Below are 14,618 nucleotides of genomic sequence, written 5' to 3' on the forward strand. Positions count from 1 at the left end.
GAGTTTGTAAAATAGGATATCCAACAGTTTATCAAAGTACAGGTGAAACGATTAGTCGGTTGACAGAAAAAACTAAGAATTTCATCTAAGGATCAGAAGGAAGCACATTTCAAGATAAATAATGTTTAATTTAAGAACATTTGTTAATTTGTTATTAACAAAACTTTTTGCATTCAAAATTAGACTTGTTGCAGTCCTAAGTGCAATCTATATCTTCAATATAGCTAGTAGAAAGCAAGAGCAAAAAGTAACCATAGGTCATAGAAATGTTGTGTAAAAATTACAATATTTCCCTCTGAAATGTAGCAGTGTAGGCTGCATGTAATACAAAATGCAGTGGTGGACGGTATCTAAGTACATTCACTCAAGTTTTATGTACAGTAAGTACAAATTTGAGGTACCTGTGCTTTACTTGAGTATTTTCTTGAGTCACTTTCTACTTCTACTCCACTACATTGCAAAGGAATTATTGTACTTTTTATTTCACTACATTTATCTGGAAGCTTCAGTAGTTAGGCTACTTTACAAATTAAGCTTTTTACACGCAAAGCATATGAAGAGTTTATAAAATATTATGTTTTGTTATGAATTAAACTCCCAGCAGTTTATACAAGTACAGCTGAAACGATTACTCCTTTGAAAAGTAATTGAAACTATTTTGGTCGTTTAAGTAATTTTTCATGCAAAAACCTTCAAATGTGAAGATTTGCAGCTTTTCCTTTTGATTATTTGAATGTATTCTTAATTTTTCTCTTTGAGATGTGGAGTAGAAGTAGAAAGTGGCATGAAAAGAAAATACTCAAGTAGGCCTAAAGTACAAAAAGCCTACCTCTAACCTACTTAAGTACAGTAGTCTACTTGAGTAAATGTACTTACTGTCCACCACCAGTGTTGGTTCATCACAGTTTTATATGGGACCCTGAGAAAGCATCTCGGGAACGGCTGCCCTTGACATACTGCCACTAACCTCCATCTAGTAACTGCATTGCAATAACACACTTGCATCGCAGCATCATTCTGCCCGCGCAATTGTATTGCGAGTAAATCAAATCCTATTGATTTTTGCTGCCAATGCTAATTGCAGTGCAGCAGCGCTATTTGCACAATCGTATTTTGACGTTTCGCGTGTTTCACCAGAGGAGGGCGCCAGTGTATAAACGTCCCTGCAGCAGCATCCTTGTGTAACCTGGATGCTGATGCCGGCCCACCATCGCGTGCTGCAGCTAGAAATAATGTCGGGATGGCCGGTGCATTGCTGCAGCTGGTTTTTGTGTTGTGTGGGATAGTCGCCGAGAACATTTGATACATTATCATCCAATTTATATCCTCCTTATAGCTGTTCTTCTAACAGGCCTGTGTGGTGCTGGCAGTGGTACTGCATACATTAACGCAGTGCAACATGATTGTATGGCGGCCTTTAAACGGGATCTGGCGTCTGTTGGTGAAATGACACAAACAGATCATAAGGAGCTAATGCTTTGTAGGCTGTAGGCCATAAGAGTATGATAAAATGGAAATACCCATGAATGAAGGGCCAGGTCGCTTTAAATTCACAATTCAGTGATAGAGATGCCCCTGTATTGAACTAGTCTCTGACTAGACACTTTTCATTTGAGAGCCTACACTCAGTTAGACTCATATCCACATGTTTGTGTGGCTGTAAATACATATTTATGGAGGATTCGGCTGTCACAAATGAATCCTTGGATAAAAGTATGCGCACGGCGGCTCCGCGTCTCACTTGCGCTCCTCATCATCGCATCCAGGGTTGAACGCGTGAAATGGGAAGCACTACCTCCCGCCTTCATGCGTAAATTATGTAGGGCAGGACGGGAATGCTGCGCTACCTCCATTTGAGAAAACGCGGCCGGTGAATGTGATAGTGAAACAAAAGGAATCACACACACAAAAAAAGCCAATATCGTCTCCAGTCAGCGCTCGACAAAAGCGGAGTGGCGCATCACGACTTGCCTATTGTGAAGCCGGGGAAAAGAAAAGATGGACATCACGGATCAAGGAGCTCAAATGGAGCCGCTCTTACCAACGGTAAGACTATAATAACCTACATGTTAATGCTGTGTTCATGTTCAATATCAAACACTAGCTTGGAATCTCAAACAAAGCTGAATGGACTGTTGCTCATCAGCTTATGCAATTTCTCTTTAGAATAAAACAGGATGGATGAAACAATGTACATCAACGTATTATTCAAATTCAATACCTCTGTATTTCATAGTAACCCATATTTTGACTGCTTTAATGGTTGTGTGTCGCCTACATATCATAGCATTTTTGTTGCGCACCATAAATTGACAAAATTGATATTTTCACCGCCTGCACAATTCATATTTGAGCAAAATATCTCTCTCTCTCACACACACACTACAAACGCCTTTACACACTAGGCACTGAAGAGGTTGATAACATGTTACACAGCAGCTACAGTTATTCATTTGTACCCTGCCACCTGCAGGGCTCCTTAACATCCAAAACAATATGGTACCAGTCGACCCAGTTTTTACACTCTCTGTGAAACCTGCTCTCAAGCTGTTGCTTTAAGTATACAGTCCTGTGCCTCTAAGATAGTACACTAAGATGAGAGGGTTAGGTGTTTGATGCTCACAGTAAGGAGAGAGAGGGAGGTATATGCCTCATCAGTTGGATGAAATTAGCTTACTGTCTTTTCATCTTTCCATGAGGGACTTCAGTGGATTATTACAATTTAGCCAAAACCCATTTGGCCTTTTTGCCCGCATTTTGAGAGCACAACAAAGAAACTCATTTAAAAAATACATGATTCTTTCACATGTGTACATGGTAGTCCTTGTAAGCTATTCCTACCTGTAAGCCATTTTTCCCTCCCTTTTCTTGAAATCCCCATTTATCAAGCTGAGAGATACGCAGGCATCCCAAAGTCTTATTTATTTCACTCAGAGTTATTCTTTCCAGTGTGCTCTCAGGTTGTATCACATGTGGGTTGAAAATGTGTTCCCTCAAGTCAGAGCTCACTGAATCCATCGGAAGAATTTCATGTCTCAAATATAACACATTGTGCCACTTGAAGGCAGCCTACTTCTGCGGCCAGCCTCTCCTCATTAGCATTCAGGTGAGACTGTGCTGAGAAAAAAAAAAACGACAACAGCACAGCCGATGCTGGGGGAGAGAGATGAAATATATTGCTTTGCGCTCACCATGTTTAAATGCAGTGATTGCTCTGGAGGCAAATCAATACTCTCCTTGTGTGTTCTATTTGTGGACGTGTTACACGAGGACCTTTTTTTTTTTTTCCAGCGCTTACAGTGCACAGTGAAGCCTGCCAGGGCTGATGTGGCGTGGGATGGCTGTTCTGTTTCCCCTGCAGTCTCAATGCAGTGTGGTAGCTTTCCTGTTATTGTAACTCATTGCTGCTTCCCTTGTCCCCTCCGCCTACACAGCAAACGAATGCGTTGTCATGGTTTCACCAGGATGTGTATGAGTATGTGAGGTGTTAGCATGGTGAGAATCTCAAGGACTCCTCAATAGGTGACAGCGCAACATGACAAGAAAAAGCTATCCTATTGTACCCCGTTCTACCAGGTTACCAGGATCCCAAGGTCAAGCAAGAGAGTATGTTTAATTTACAGCAGGAAGGACTGTGTCTGAATGCATCATTGCTACTGCCATGTCTCTCAGCTGTTTAGAGTTGGGTCACCTGTTTTCTACATGTAAAGGAATTTCTTAACATGGCATCTGCCACGACAGTAATGTGTCCACATGCTTTGCTTTCGTCCTGTTTACTGATTTCTTGATGTTATTTGACTTGCAGGAACAAAGTTCCCAAGAAAATAAAGACGTGGTAAGTACATTTCTCGTTCCCTTCATCAGGCCTGCAAAATGTCACATTGATTTGCTGTGTAATAACAATGATAACGCAGTTTAATGCACTTGTTAAAGACTAGTTAAAAAACAAAGGATGCAATCAGAAAATCAATAGTGAAAACAATAAAATAAGAAATATAAAGGGCAAGACACAAATAATAGGTCACAGGAAATGTCACATTAAAGCAGGTCTGTAAAGAGTTTTAAAGCTGCAGTAGAGAATTCTTTTAAAAACAACTTTTTGTCATATTTACTAAAACGGTCACTATATTCTGACTGTAGCACACGAGACAATTAATCTGTGAAAAAATCTGGTTCCTCTGGCTCCTCTTACTGCTCCTGATAACATTAGCCAGAATCCACTGCTCCCGGGTCAAAACAACCAATCAGAGCCAGGAGGAGTCTCTAACGTAGTGTCAATCACTGCGCTGTGGAGCTCCCTTCCTTGCACATGCTCTTCATCAGTCATGCTCAATATCTTCACAACACAATGTCTGAGAAACAACCAGCACCAACGGCACATCCCTCCTTTGCCAACAACAGCGTACAAAACACGTGTGTGAACACACTTCAGGGTCATTATGTTTGATGCCATGGCGCTTATATCGACGAGTGGCATGATGACAAACAGTGGGGAATAACCTTTGGGGGGGTACATTGATTTTATGGCCAGCAACTTACTTGTTTTGGTTAATATTTACCACGCTTTTTAGAGAAAATGCACCACAAGGAAACTGGTGAACGTAGTGAAGCTTTTAGCTACTAAAGAGCCAGATATTTCCTTCAGGACTTAGTGGAGACCAAACCAGAGCTAAAAGGTGAATGAATGTTGGACTTCATTCATCAGGTATACACAAACATGACTCCTAATGAATGCTAATGTTGCTCCGTGTCTGCTAGAAGTGTAAGTGTTTGCTAACAAGTTCACTATCTTTATAAGGCGATATGGCAATTCTGTCTTTTAGTTAGACAGATGAAGTTAAACTGACTTAAACACAACATTGTTTTTGACTTTGTGACCAGAATCAGACAGGGGTGTTTGTCATGGTATATTCCATTTAACTTGGAAGTCAGAGGTCGGAGCTGGGAGTAACGTCACACCCAAGTTGACGGCTTTTCCAGTACAACAACAGAGAAAGATTGACGCCTCTAGCCATTGTTAGCAATACCATCTGATAACACATTACGCAGCATTTTGCACATACAAACACCTGTGTGTGTGACTGAATTATGAGACACAAACAAGACAGAAGTGTTATAAACAGTATATTAATACGGCTTTCAGTACGGTTCATTCTGGGAGCAGCCATCTTGGATTTTGAGGTTGGGGTTGGTGAGGTTCTCCCGACTTTCCGAGTCAAAATTTCCGACTTAAGGGGACGTTGCAGTTGAAATTTCCGACTTCCCATGTCAAATGGAAGGCACCATCACATTTCAGATGTCTTCAAGTTGTTATCAAAGATACATTTCTCCTCTCAACATCTCAGATCCTTTGAAGAAAAGTCCAAGAAATGAATATACATATGTGTTGCAGAACTTTTATTCATTTCCTCTTCCAATAATCATCTCACGTCCCCTCAGATTTGAGTACTTTTACTTTTGAAGAATGGAGAGAATACCTCTGGAGAATACCTCTGAACCTTTACTTTACTAGTTACCTAATTTGAATGCAAGACCTTTACTTGTATTGGCGTATTTTTAGATGTGTAGATGTGTTTAGATGTTTTGGAGGATCTTCTACTTCTGCTTCCACTGAAGACGTTAAAAAAGTTAAAGATTAGGTAGGTTTTAGGCAGGCTGTTATGTTTTCCTGATGGCTCTGATTGCAAAAGTGTGATCACATTATGCTGTAAATCCATGTTTTCTAATCTATAATCTACAGTAATCTTGCACAGCTGTATTTGGTTTATATCTTTAATTAACCAGCTTGTTTAGCAGATGTTGCATATTTTTAGATCACAATTGTCACCCATGTTATTATGCATCTGTTAGCCACGCAAGGCTGAGGAACACGTTGAGTAAATAAATTATGATAGATAATAGGAATGAAGTGAAATGGCTTGAAAGAGCTCACAAGATTTGAGTGTAAGCAGACAACTGAGCCAGCCGTAGAGAAGAGTTTTGATCCATGCATGTCATCTGTTCTGACAGAATATTGCTTATGCAACTGTGGGCTGTTAGCCAGGCAGAGGACAAGGCTGAGCACAAAGTGTCTGCCAGTGGCCTCACTGTGGATACTTCACTTACTTAAAGCTTAGTTTTTTATCTTAATATTGTGAGGATGCAGGGATGTTTCTCAGTGCAGAGTTAACCATTGTACTCCTTAGTAGTCAAGGTTACTTGTTAGATTAATGGAATTTAAGGAAACGTTTTCTCTCAAGAGCAGTAGATAAATCAAATGTACAATGTGTTCACAGATACATATAAAGCAACTTAAGGTGCCTTTTGTGATACATAGTTTAATGAATTAGGATTGTCAAAGCAAAAATGGGATAAAGCAGGTGTTACCGTGATGCTCCCAAGTGTCATAGATAGATGAGCTCAGAACTATGAATAAACACACAAACACAGTACTGCAAACTCAGTGCTAATCTTTTAATCTTCAATTTATACAAGATTTTTTTTCTCATGTCCCTCGCTTAACCACGTACATCTACTGAAAATATCAAATTGTATGGCATACAAAGCTGCTTATTGTCAAGTCAGGAAGTATGTTTACATGCTCTTTGAGGGAACCTTTAGCAATTTCTTAATGAAAATTATTTTTATACTAGTTTTTATGCTAGATTAAATAAGGTAGTTCGTGGACATACTTTAAATCTCTCTGATGATTTGCTCCAGAAAAAGACATGGTGCAGACAGTTTCAGTGCATTAGCCTTTGATTTATAATCTTGATCTTGAATCCTATCTGGGGAACTCTGTTATGACAACTTGGACTCTTTCTTGACTAACCTCTTGTAACGGGTTTGAATTGAACTTTGGGCACTACTTTGGGATTCCTCGAAACATTTCTGCTGCTCTAAACCTATTGAAAAAAAGTTTTAGATGTATTTGTTTAATTTTGCACCAGTATGAGAAGTGTTGGGCATTGACCTGTAGTCTTAAACCCCTGTCAACCACTTCTTTTCTTGAACTCAAGTGGACCTGGTCCTGGATATAACTTGGACATTTGCTAGACTTCGCAACCCTGACATAACAGCAGGCTCTCTGCCAGGCTGTCCAGTTAGGGCTGGTTGATTGGCTGGGTTGAAGAAGATCAGTGAGAACAGACGGAGGAAGTCTGCTGGAGTTGCCCAAGCTTGTTCTTTTGAACGTGCTGTTCTTGGATCAGTGTGAAATGTCTGTTTGATTTGGTGATCCAACTGTGCAAAACTGGCAGGCAGGCGGGCAGGCAGGAAGCCTCCCCACCGCAGCTAGGAGCCTAGGCCGGCTGTGCTCCTTTCCATGGTTAATTATAGCGGTGCCAGTGGAGAGGAGGATGGAGGTAGGTAAAGGGAGAGGGTACAGAGCTGGATGGAGAACGTGAGAGACAGATGGCAAGATGAAGAGAGAGAGGCATGTTGACAATTAGATTGTGCAGTGTTAAGTGTGATGTGGCTGTCAAATATTCTCCTGTGAATATTACAAGCGATGTCTTTGCTGTTGAAAACTTTTGTGAACGATCAGATGACATTAAACCACAAAGACAGCGTTATTGTAATTTAACAGTCATCTCCGGCAGTGCAGCAGAAATAGTCGCTTGTTCCTCCGTATCTGTTTCTAGCACACCATGCCTCGATCGTAGTTTCGCTGACAATGCACAGCAGCCAGAGAGCAGCTTCTTTGCCCCAGGTAGGTTGTGCCGATACACGCACGTACGCACACACACACACACACACACACACACACACACACACACACACACACAGACGCTAGCACTTAAAGATCCACATACCGTATACAGTAAGACTAGAACGCCAACCCTGCTCACTGCTTCTTCTGCTTGAGGTGTGTAGTGACCACAGCACATGTAGCAGTGAGATGTACCAGGGCTGTGTGAAACCCCTTGTACAGGATGCCGTTGTTGGACTCCCTGCGACCTAAGGCTTCTCTTAGGTAACCGAGCTACAGAGCTCGGAGGCTCAGCAGAGCAGAACTGTGCACGGCACAGCATCGGTGATGTCAGAGCGCTAATCTCTGGGGGGATTGGCGGATGGATGCTTGTCAGAAACATTTGATGCTACCCTGGATGAAAGCCGTTGGAGGCAGAGGGAAGGACAGAGGCAGAGACAGAGCTGTGCTGAGCAGGGCTGAGTTGTGTTCGTGGGGCTTTTGGAGTGAGGCTGTTGCCATATTCCAGTATGGGAAGAGCGGCAGAGCAGAGCGACTGAGGAGAGGAGAGATTTTGACTAATAGCCCAACAAGGAATCTGACTCAATCTATTCTTTCTGAATCTCATATACTATCACAAAAACACACTCTGAGTCCAGAGTGGGGCTCAGGCCCTGAGCCTTAGCCTCTCATCTTACCATTGCCGCAAGCACAAGGGGAGTTAGCGGGCATCCTGCCCCAACCTTAAAGGAGGCACACCATGCTCTCAGTGGACCACAATAGAGGATTTATTTATCAGGTAGGTTACTCTGATCTTGCACTCAAAAATATTCAAGCTGCAAGAGGGTGAGCATTTCTTTAACTTTGCTTTAATTCAAATTGGACCACTTGTGTCTTGTGTCAATTTTGGCAACATACAAAAATGTACATTTGTTAACTAGTCAAGTTTTGGACAGATTTGGATGCACTATTGTGAAATTGAGGTCAAACAGTATCTACAGTAGATACTATAATATCTAATATGAATATTATAATTCTAACAATATTAGCAGGAAAAAGATTGCATGTGATCTTACCGCTGAGAGTTCTACTGATGTGCGCGCAAAAGGTCCCTTGGAGGTTGGCTGACAGATGGGGCTGTCATTCTAGGGCAGAGAGGAGCTTATGCCCGCTGTACTGGTGATCTCTGAGGGAGAAACAGGCTAACAAAAGCCAGGAACATTGGATTTGTTTGTGTGTTTGTTTGTGCACTTTTTCGTGTATATTTTTCTGGTCTTTTAGGACATGCAGAAAGTTTTTACTACCTGCTAGCTTTTAAAAACCTCAACCTCCCTTGCTGCAGTGTTCACACTTATCTCCCTATGTCCGACAAGGTTAGAGAGAAGTGATGATGCAGAGGTGTTCCTTAGCATATTCTTCCCTGTGATGCTACCGATGCTGAGCCTGCTGCCATTGCCACAGTAACCGTGGCCATCTGTAGGGATGAAAACCATGACAACAGACGCTGCCAGCCAATCACAGAGCTTGTACAGCTGCTGATAATCCATGTCCCCTCTTAGCTAGCTACAAGCTATAGAATCACTCTGGCTCTTAGCACACGTAGAAAGTCCACTTAAGCAGATTGAAAGTAAATAGACAGATTGACATTAAGACCCAGTCTTACTGAGTGCATGCAACACCACCTGTTATTTGGGTATTTTCTGGGCTTACTGTGGAACCTGTATGCAACTTACTACATATGATATGATTTTTACAGTACACCTCCTGGCCTAGATCTCAAGGTATGTTCACGTAAATTATCATCACCCCAGCTGTTGTGAAAGCCTCAAGAGAGACCCCTAAAGAAGGTAGAAATGAGGTCACATTTCTGCTTCTCTGAGAGTGATGTGATAATGTGCACAGATTCCTGGAAAGGAGCTTGTGAGAATCAATAGGTCTGTGATTTATACTGGCCATGAAATTGGAATATAAGCTCTCAGACAAATCTGCTGTTGACACTTGAAGACATCCTCCCTGTTGTTTTAGAACTAGTCATGTATGAAAGATAACATTGCTGGATAGTTAATATGCTTAGCTAGTGTTGCATTTACGGACATTATTATTTCCCATTATGTCTTGTGTTTTCATTCCCATGAGCTGGTAGAAATGTGAAAGGTTTCATGTGAAATTAAATGATGAAATTTGCTTTCATTTTTGTTTTGCAGACTAGTCTTTATTCCAAATGCAATGTCTCTGTGTCTCTACTGAAAGCCAAAGCATTAGTTTGAAAGCAGTTTTCATCCTCGCATCAATTGGCCAGACTCTTGTACAATAATTGTGTGGTATTTGAGAGCTAAATGGGAAGCAGTAATCTTTCTCTACATTGTTTAGTTTCCGTGTATCCACCAGTTTGGCGTGGTGGACGATTTATGATACAATAATACCAATGAGTCTTGCAACTGTTGGTGTGGAGAAAAAGCCAGTAAGAGGTTCAAATCAGAGGGCTAGTGAAAATCAAAACGATCTGTCGCTGCACCATAGTTGTTGAATTTGCCCAAATGTTACCCAGAAAATTAAAGTGAACTGATTTAAAGAGCAACTTAACACCCCCTTTAAACTTGAACACGCCCCCGTAACAAACCAAAGAACTGTATGAACCATGAACCCACACACCTACGAATTTGAAAGCTGTGACAGTGATCTCAGTCCCCTGTCTGCGTCTTCACCGAAGACTTCTGTGGGTCAGAGCAATTTAAAATGCTAGCTTAACATTAGCTTGTGAGGCTTCAGTAGAGGTACGAGAGGTGAAGAGTGACAGAATAGGGGATATGAACGGGATCTAAATTTTCCCCAAACACTAACACTTATAAACACTGTGAACTGCTAGCTTAAAAGTAGTGGAAGTATAGTATTTCTGCTGCTACTAGCAGACTGTGTAGCAAGCTCACAGTCTTTCCTACTCAATACTGTCCACACTGTTGACAGTATTTATATGTTAGGGGGTGGGGGGTGGGTGTAGGGGTTGAGTAGTTACACTTTAAACTGTAATACCGTTTTCTCAACACTGTAATCTTTAGCTTCTGCCCACCATTAGCGGGGCACGTGACGTAATTTAAAGCTCTGCGATTGGATGTTCCGCCTCACGTTTGTAAGTGCAAAGGCTTCATCAAAATGCCTTTGATGGTTGTTAAAAGTACCCTGTAACAATTTCTGCATTCATGCAAACAACATTAGTCAACAAAATCAGTGCCCCATTAATTGTCACTACAGTAGCTCCAGGCTGTACGCTGCTATGACAAGCCGAATTACAGTCTTACATCTGCTGTCCGGTTTGCAGCTGTGGCAGGGTGGTCTACATGTCAACAAATGCTGACTGGCCGTTGTGAGAGTTTCAACTGAGTGGCATTCACCTCGAACTGCACCATCACAAAGAGGTCAGAGTTGGGAGGAAACTGGAGCACACTGTAGAGGAGATTTAGAGATGTGTGTAAGATGTGATGAAGTGAGTCTTGTGTTTTTGGAGCAAGATGTCCAGAAAGCATCCTCTGAGTTCAAGCAGACACTGTATCTGTTGAAAATACCCCACAAGATGTTGTGGACAGGATTATGCAAAGGGTAAACAGCAGAAGTGTTTGTCATCAATGTCAGTTCAAAAACGATGCTATGAATATTCAGTTTTTCTCGCTGCAGTCACTAGGATTATTATTCAGCGAGTGTATGTGCAGGTAAAAGGACAGATTGTTCTATTTGGATATGATATATTATATATATCCTGTCCCACGATAGCTGGTTCTTTTTCTGTTTACCAGTGGTCACCAGATGTGTTTACAAAAGCTAGGGTGGTGGCTGCCTGGTGATCCCGAGGACACACTGGCTTTGTTGGCCCTTTTGGGTCAATCACTCGATTCTCTGCAGGCACTGTTTAACAATGTCAGACATGAAACTCATTAGGAAGAGTGGTTGGGACACGGACTGCACGTGTAGCAGCCTGAGGTGTGGAATCAGGTGTTGAGAGGTGGTGGATGAATTGGTTTAGAAATGCCTTCGGTGTTTCCCCGTGGATTGAATTTATCTGGGTGGCCCTGTCTGCAAATGCACTTCCAAGAGCAGATTGATTAAAAGGTCTGCAAGAATGGTGCTTTTAAGTGCAGTTGGTAGTTAGTGTGCTAATTCAGTGGCTTTTGCAGCCCCCCCACATACATGCAGCTTGGTTACAAGCACCACAAATAATATATCAACCTGTGGGAAACCTGAGCATGCTTAGACTTGTAACTCTAGATCCAGTACTTCCAGGGAACACCGGTGGTAATCCTGTGAAGGATTTTGGTATTCGTGCTATTGTAGAGATTTTTTTTGTCACTTGATATGTTGTGGCTGCCAAGGGGAAAAAAAGTAGACTTTTATTGTTAGGTCAAGGTATTCTCAGGAAAAGTGTTTGAAAGATAAACTGCCTTTATTCAGGCTATAGAACTGGGCATGAACTTTATGCAGAAGAATTACTTTTGCATATTAAAAGACCCAAATTCCTTACCAACAATGCAACAATACAACTTGCAACAATGCTCATTACCCACAATGCAACTTGACAACCGAAATTTCACACAGATTAGGGTGTGTTATACTGGCAGCAGCTAATGTGATTAATGTGGGTTACAGGTCTGATGAACTCACTTCTTTCAAACGCTATTTCCCCACATTGTGTTCATTTTTAAACTTGTAGTCTTCAGCCCCAGTCGATGCTGACTCAAGTGACATCGCTTGAGGACATTTATTGGACTTATTACATTTGCAGTAGTATTCCCTAACAGCTAGAAACAGACGTGGTGTAAAATCGGTTGACATTTCCCTTGAAGTAGCAGGTAATATTATGCATTTTGGGAAAGAGTACGTTAAATAGGAAGTTTAAAGGCCCTGAAAACGCTTTTCTCAATCAGCTTCTTATTATTAGAGCTGTGGTCCTACATGATCACACAATTTTCTGCTAAAGTTTGAACAGATTTAGTTATTTGGTTATAGAATATTCATAAATTTGCTTTGTTACACATCGTGTATGTAGTTTGCTAACATTAGCTACTAAAAGCTGCTGGTCATACTAGACCAATTAAGGCTGTAGCAGCAAAACTCTTGAGTAGTGCACGTTTTTTTGTGTATGAATAGAACTTTTCATTTGTAATGGGGAGATTGTGTTTTTTTCTTATTTCAAAAGTTATCTTGTAGTGCTTTAAGACATGTTTTACTAACACAAAATCCACATGAGTTTCTTCCCTGTGTTTCTTCTTACATTACAAAAAACCGACTGTAAATTCTTGAACCAGAAAATCTAAGCTAGTGCAGGATATTGACTTTGAATCTCTACTGCATACATCTGAAGAGTGCACACTGAATCAAAATCAGCTTTTTTCATGAAGGTCATGATGCTCTACTTTCCATCACTGCACAAATGCTGTGCACACATACATGAACACACACATGCAGTCTTAACATTGTGTGACATTAGAACATCCTCTGGTCTGCGGTTCGTTCCTAGGCCTGAAGCCGTTTGCTCTTCTTCCCCTGTGCTCATTCATCCACGCCACTCCTCCCCATCACACCACTGCCTGCTAAAGGGACTGTATGCATTAGCGGTCCTATGCATGATCCTGTATGGGCAGTATATGTGGAGCCAGCACTGTATATCTGTGCATGCTATTTTCTCCACATTTAATAAATGGGTGTGTAGGACTATGTACACACAGAAGCAAATCAATAACCTGCAAAGGACAGAAGCTTATGGTGAAAAAATCTAGACACTATACATTCATGTTATGTTGGCACGTCTCTGTTCATCATGCTGGTCACATGTCTACCCCTCCTCCACCTCTCCCATCCCGACTCCCCTGGAGTCGTGGTCACGTGCTCTGAAGGCCCTGAAGCCTTCACGACCGACCAGCGGACCAACCGAGAAACGGCTTATTTAATTCTCTCCACCACGCTGGGCCCTCCATCACTGATCCCATGGTCAGTGACAAGGTTTTATCCTGCCATAAAGGCTGGCAGATTAATCTCAACCCAGATTGGTGAGCAGGGATGCGACTCTCTGGGTGATTCTGGCTCATCTGTCATACTGAGCAGTGTAAAGCTTTGTTTGAGACAGAGAAGAGAGGGGCATAGCATTAGGTTTAGATGTACAGGACAGTCAATATTTCAGATAAACTGGTGTTGTTAGGGAAAGAGTAAAGGATACAGAAATAAATCCATGAATGCTTTCAAATTCACTCTTTTCCTTTTGTTTCAGGAAAACAGCCAAAATTGTAAAAACTCCTGACCTCCTAATAAAATCATACAGATCCAGGGAGAGGGGCAAATAAGCAAAGGAAAATGCTCCAAAGTTCATCAGTGAGCAGCAGAAATAGCCTGTAAATATATATGAGAAAAATATATTCTTGCAGACTTTTTATTATCAGAAAATGCATAGATTGGGGTAGAAACGGGCATCAGATAGGGTACAGTAGGATCTAATACAAGATCTCTTTTGTAAGAGAGAGCTAAAAACAACAAACACAATGCATAAACGCAACATCAATTAGACAACAATTTAAACAAATATTATTAAGATATCAGTCTGTAGAACATTAAATACCCTCAGGGCAATGAGTCTCCCTAACTTGAGTTTGTACTGCAGGTTATTCCAGTAGTAAGGTGTTACTGGAAAGTAGTTTTTCCCATATCACAGCTGGTATGAGGAACTTTTAAAGCTAACCAGTTCTGTAATCTGGTTGTCACTCTTGTTCACTTTGAGTTCCACTAAGGATGTTGAATATATCAGCAACTCATATCCTAAGGCCTTATAAATGAAAGCAAAGGTATGATGATGCCTTCCGGGTGTGACCTTTTCATATAACTCACAGTGGTGAGTGCAATAGCTGTCTTGAGTAATAGATCGAATGGCACTACGGTAAATCCAGCATGCAGTGGTTTAATGGCAGCAGCA

The 14,618-nt window shown here is 41.4% G+C and overlaps 1 protein-coding gene across 3 annotated transcripts in view; it reads left to right on the top strand.

The window, feature by feature from the left end:
* Positions 1 to 1,035: 1,035 nt before the first annotated feature.
* LOC119901085 (sodium-driven chloride bicarbonate exchanger-like) overlaps positions 1,036 to 14,618 on the top strand; it is a 51,548-nt gene continuing 37,965 nt past the window's right edge. For 2 of the 3 annotated variants that reach the window (XM_038716547.1, XM_038716556.1), the window contains exons 1-2: positions 1,038 to 2,046; positions 3,806 to 3,835. In XM_038716547.1, coding sequence (XP_038572475.1) covers positions 1,999 to 2,046; positions 3,806 to 3,835 — 78 coding nt within the window. In that variant the 5' untranslated portion in view covers positions 1,038 to 1,998. Of the gene's footprint in view, positions 2,047 to 3,805; positions 3,836 to 14,618 lie in introns of all 3 variants that reach the window. The other variant, XM_038716564.1, reaches the window with a different exon arrangement.

Source organism: Micropterus salmoides, unplaced genomic scaffold (genome assembly GCF_014851395.1).
Source record: "Micropterus salmoides isolate LMB-PRFRI ecotype aquatic unplaced genomic scaffold, ASM1485139v1 Ms_hic_scaffold_1, whole genome shotgun sequence".
NCBI classification, from domain to species: Eukaryota; Metazoa; Chordata; class Actinopteri; order Centrarchiformes; family Centrarchidae; genus Micropterus; species Micropterus salmoides.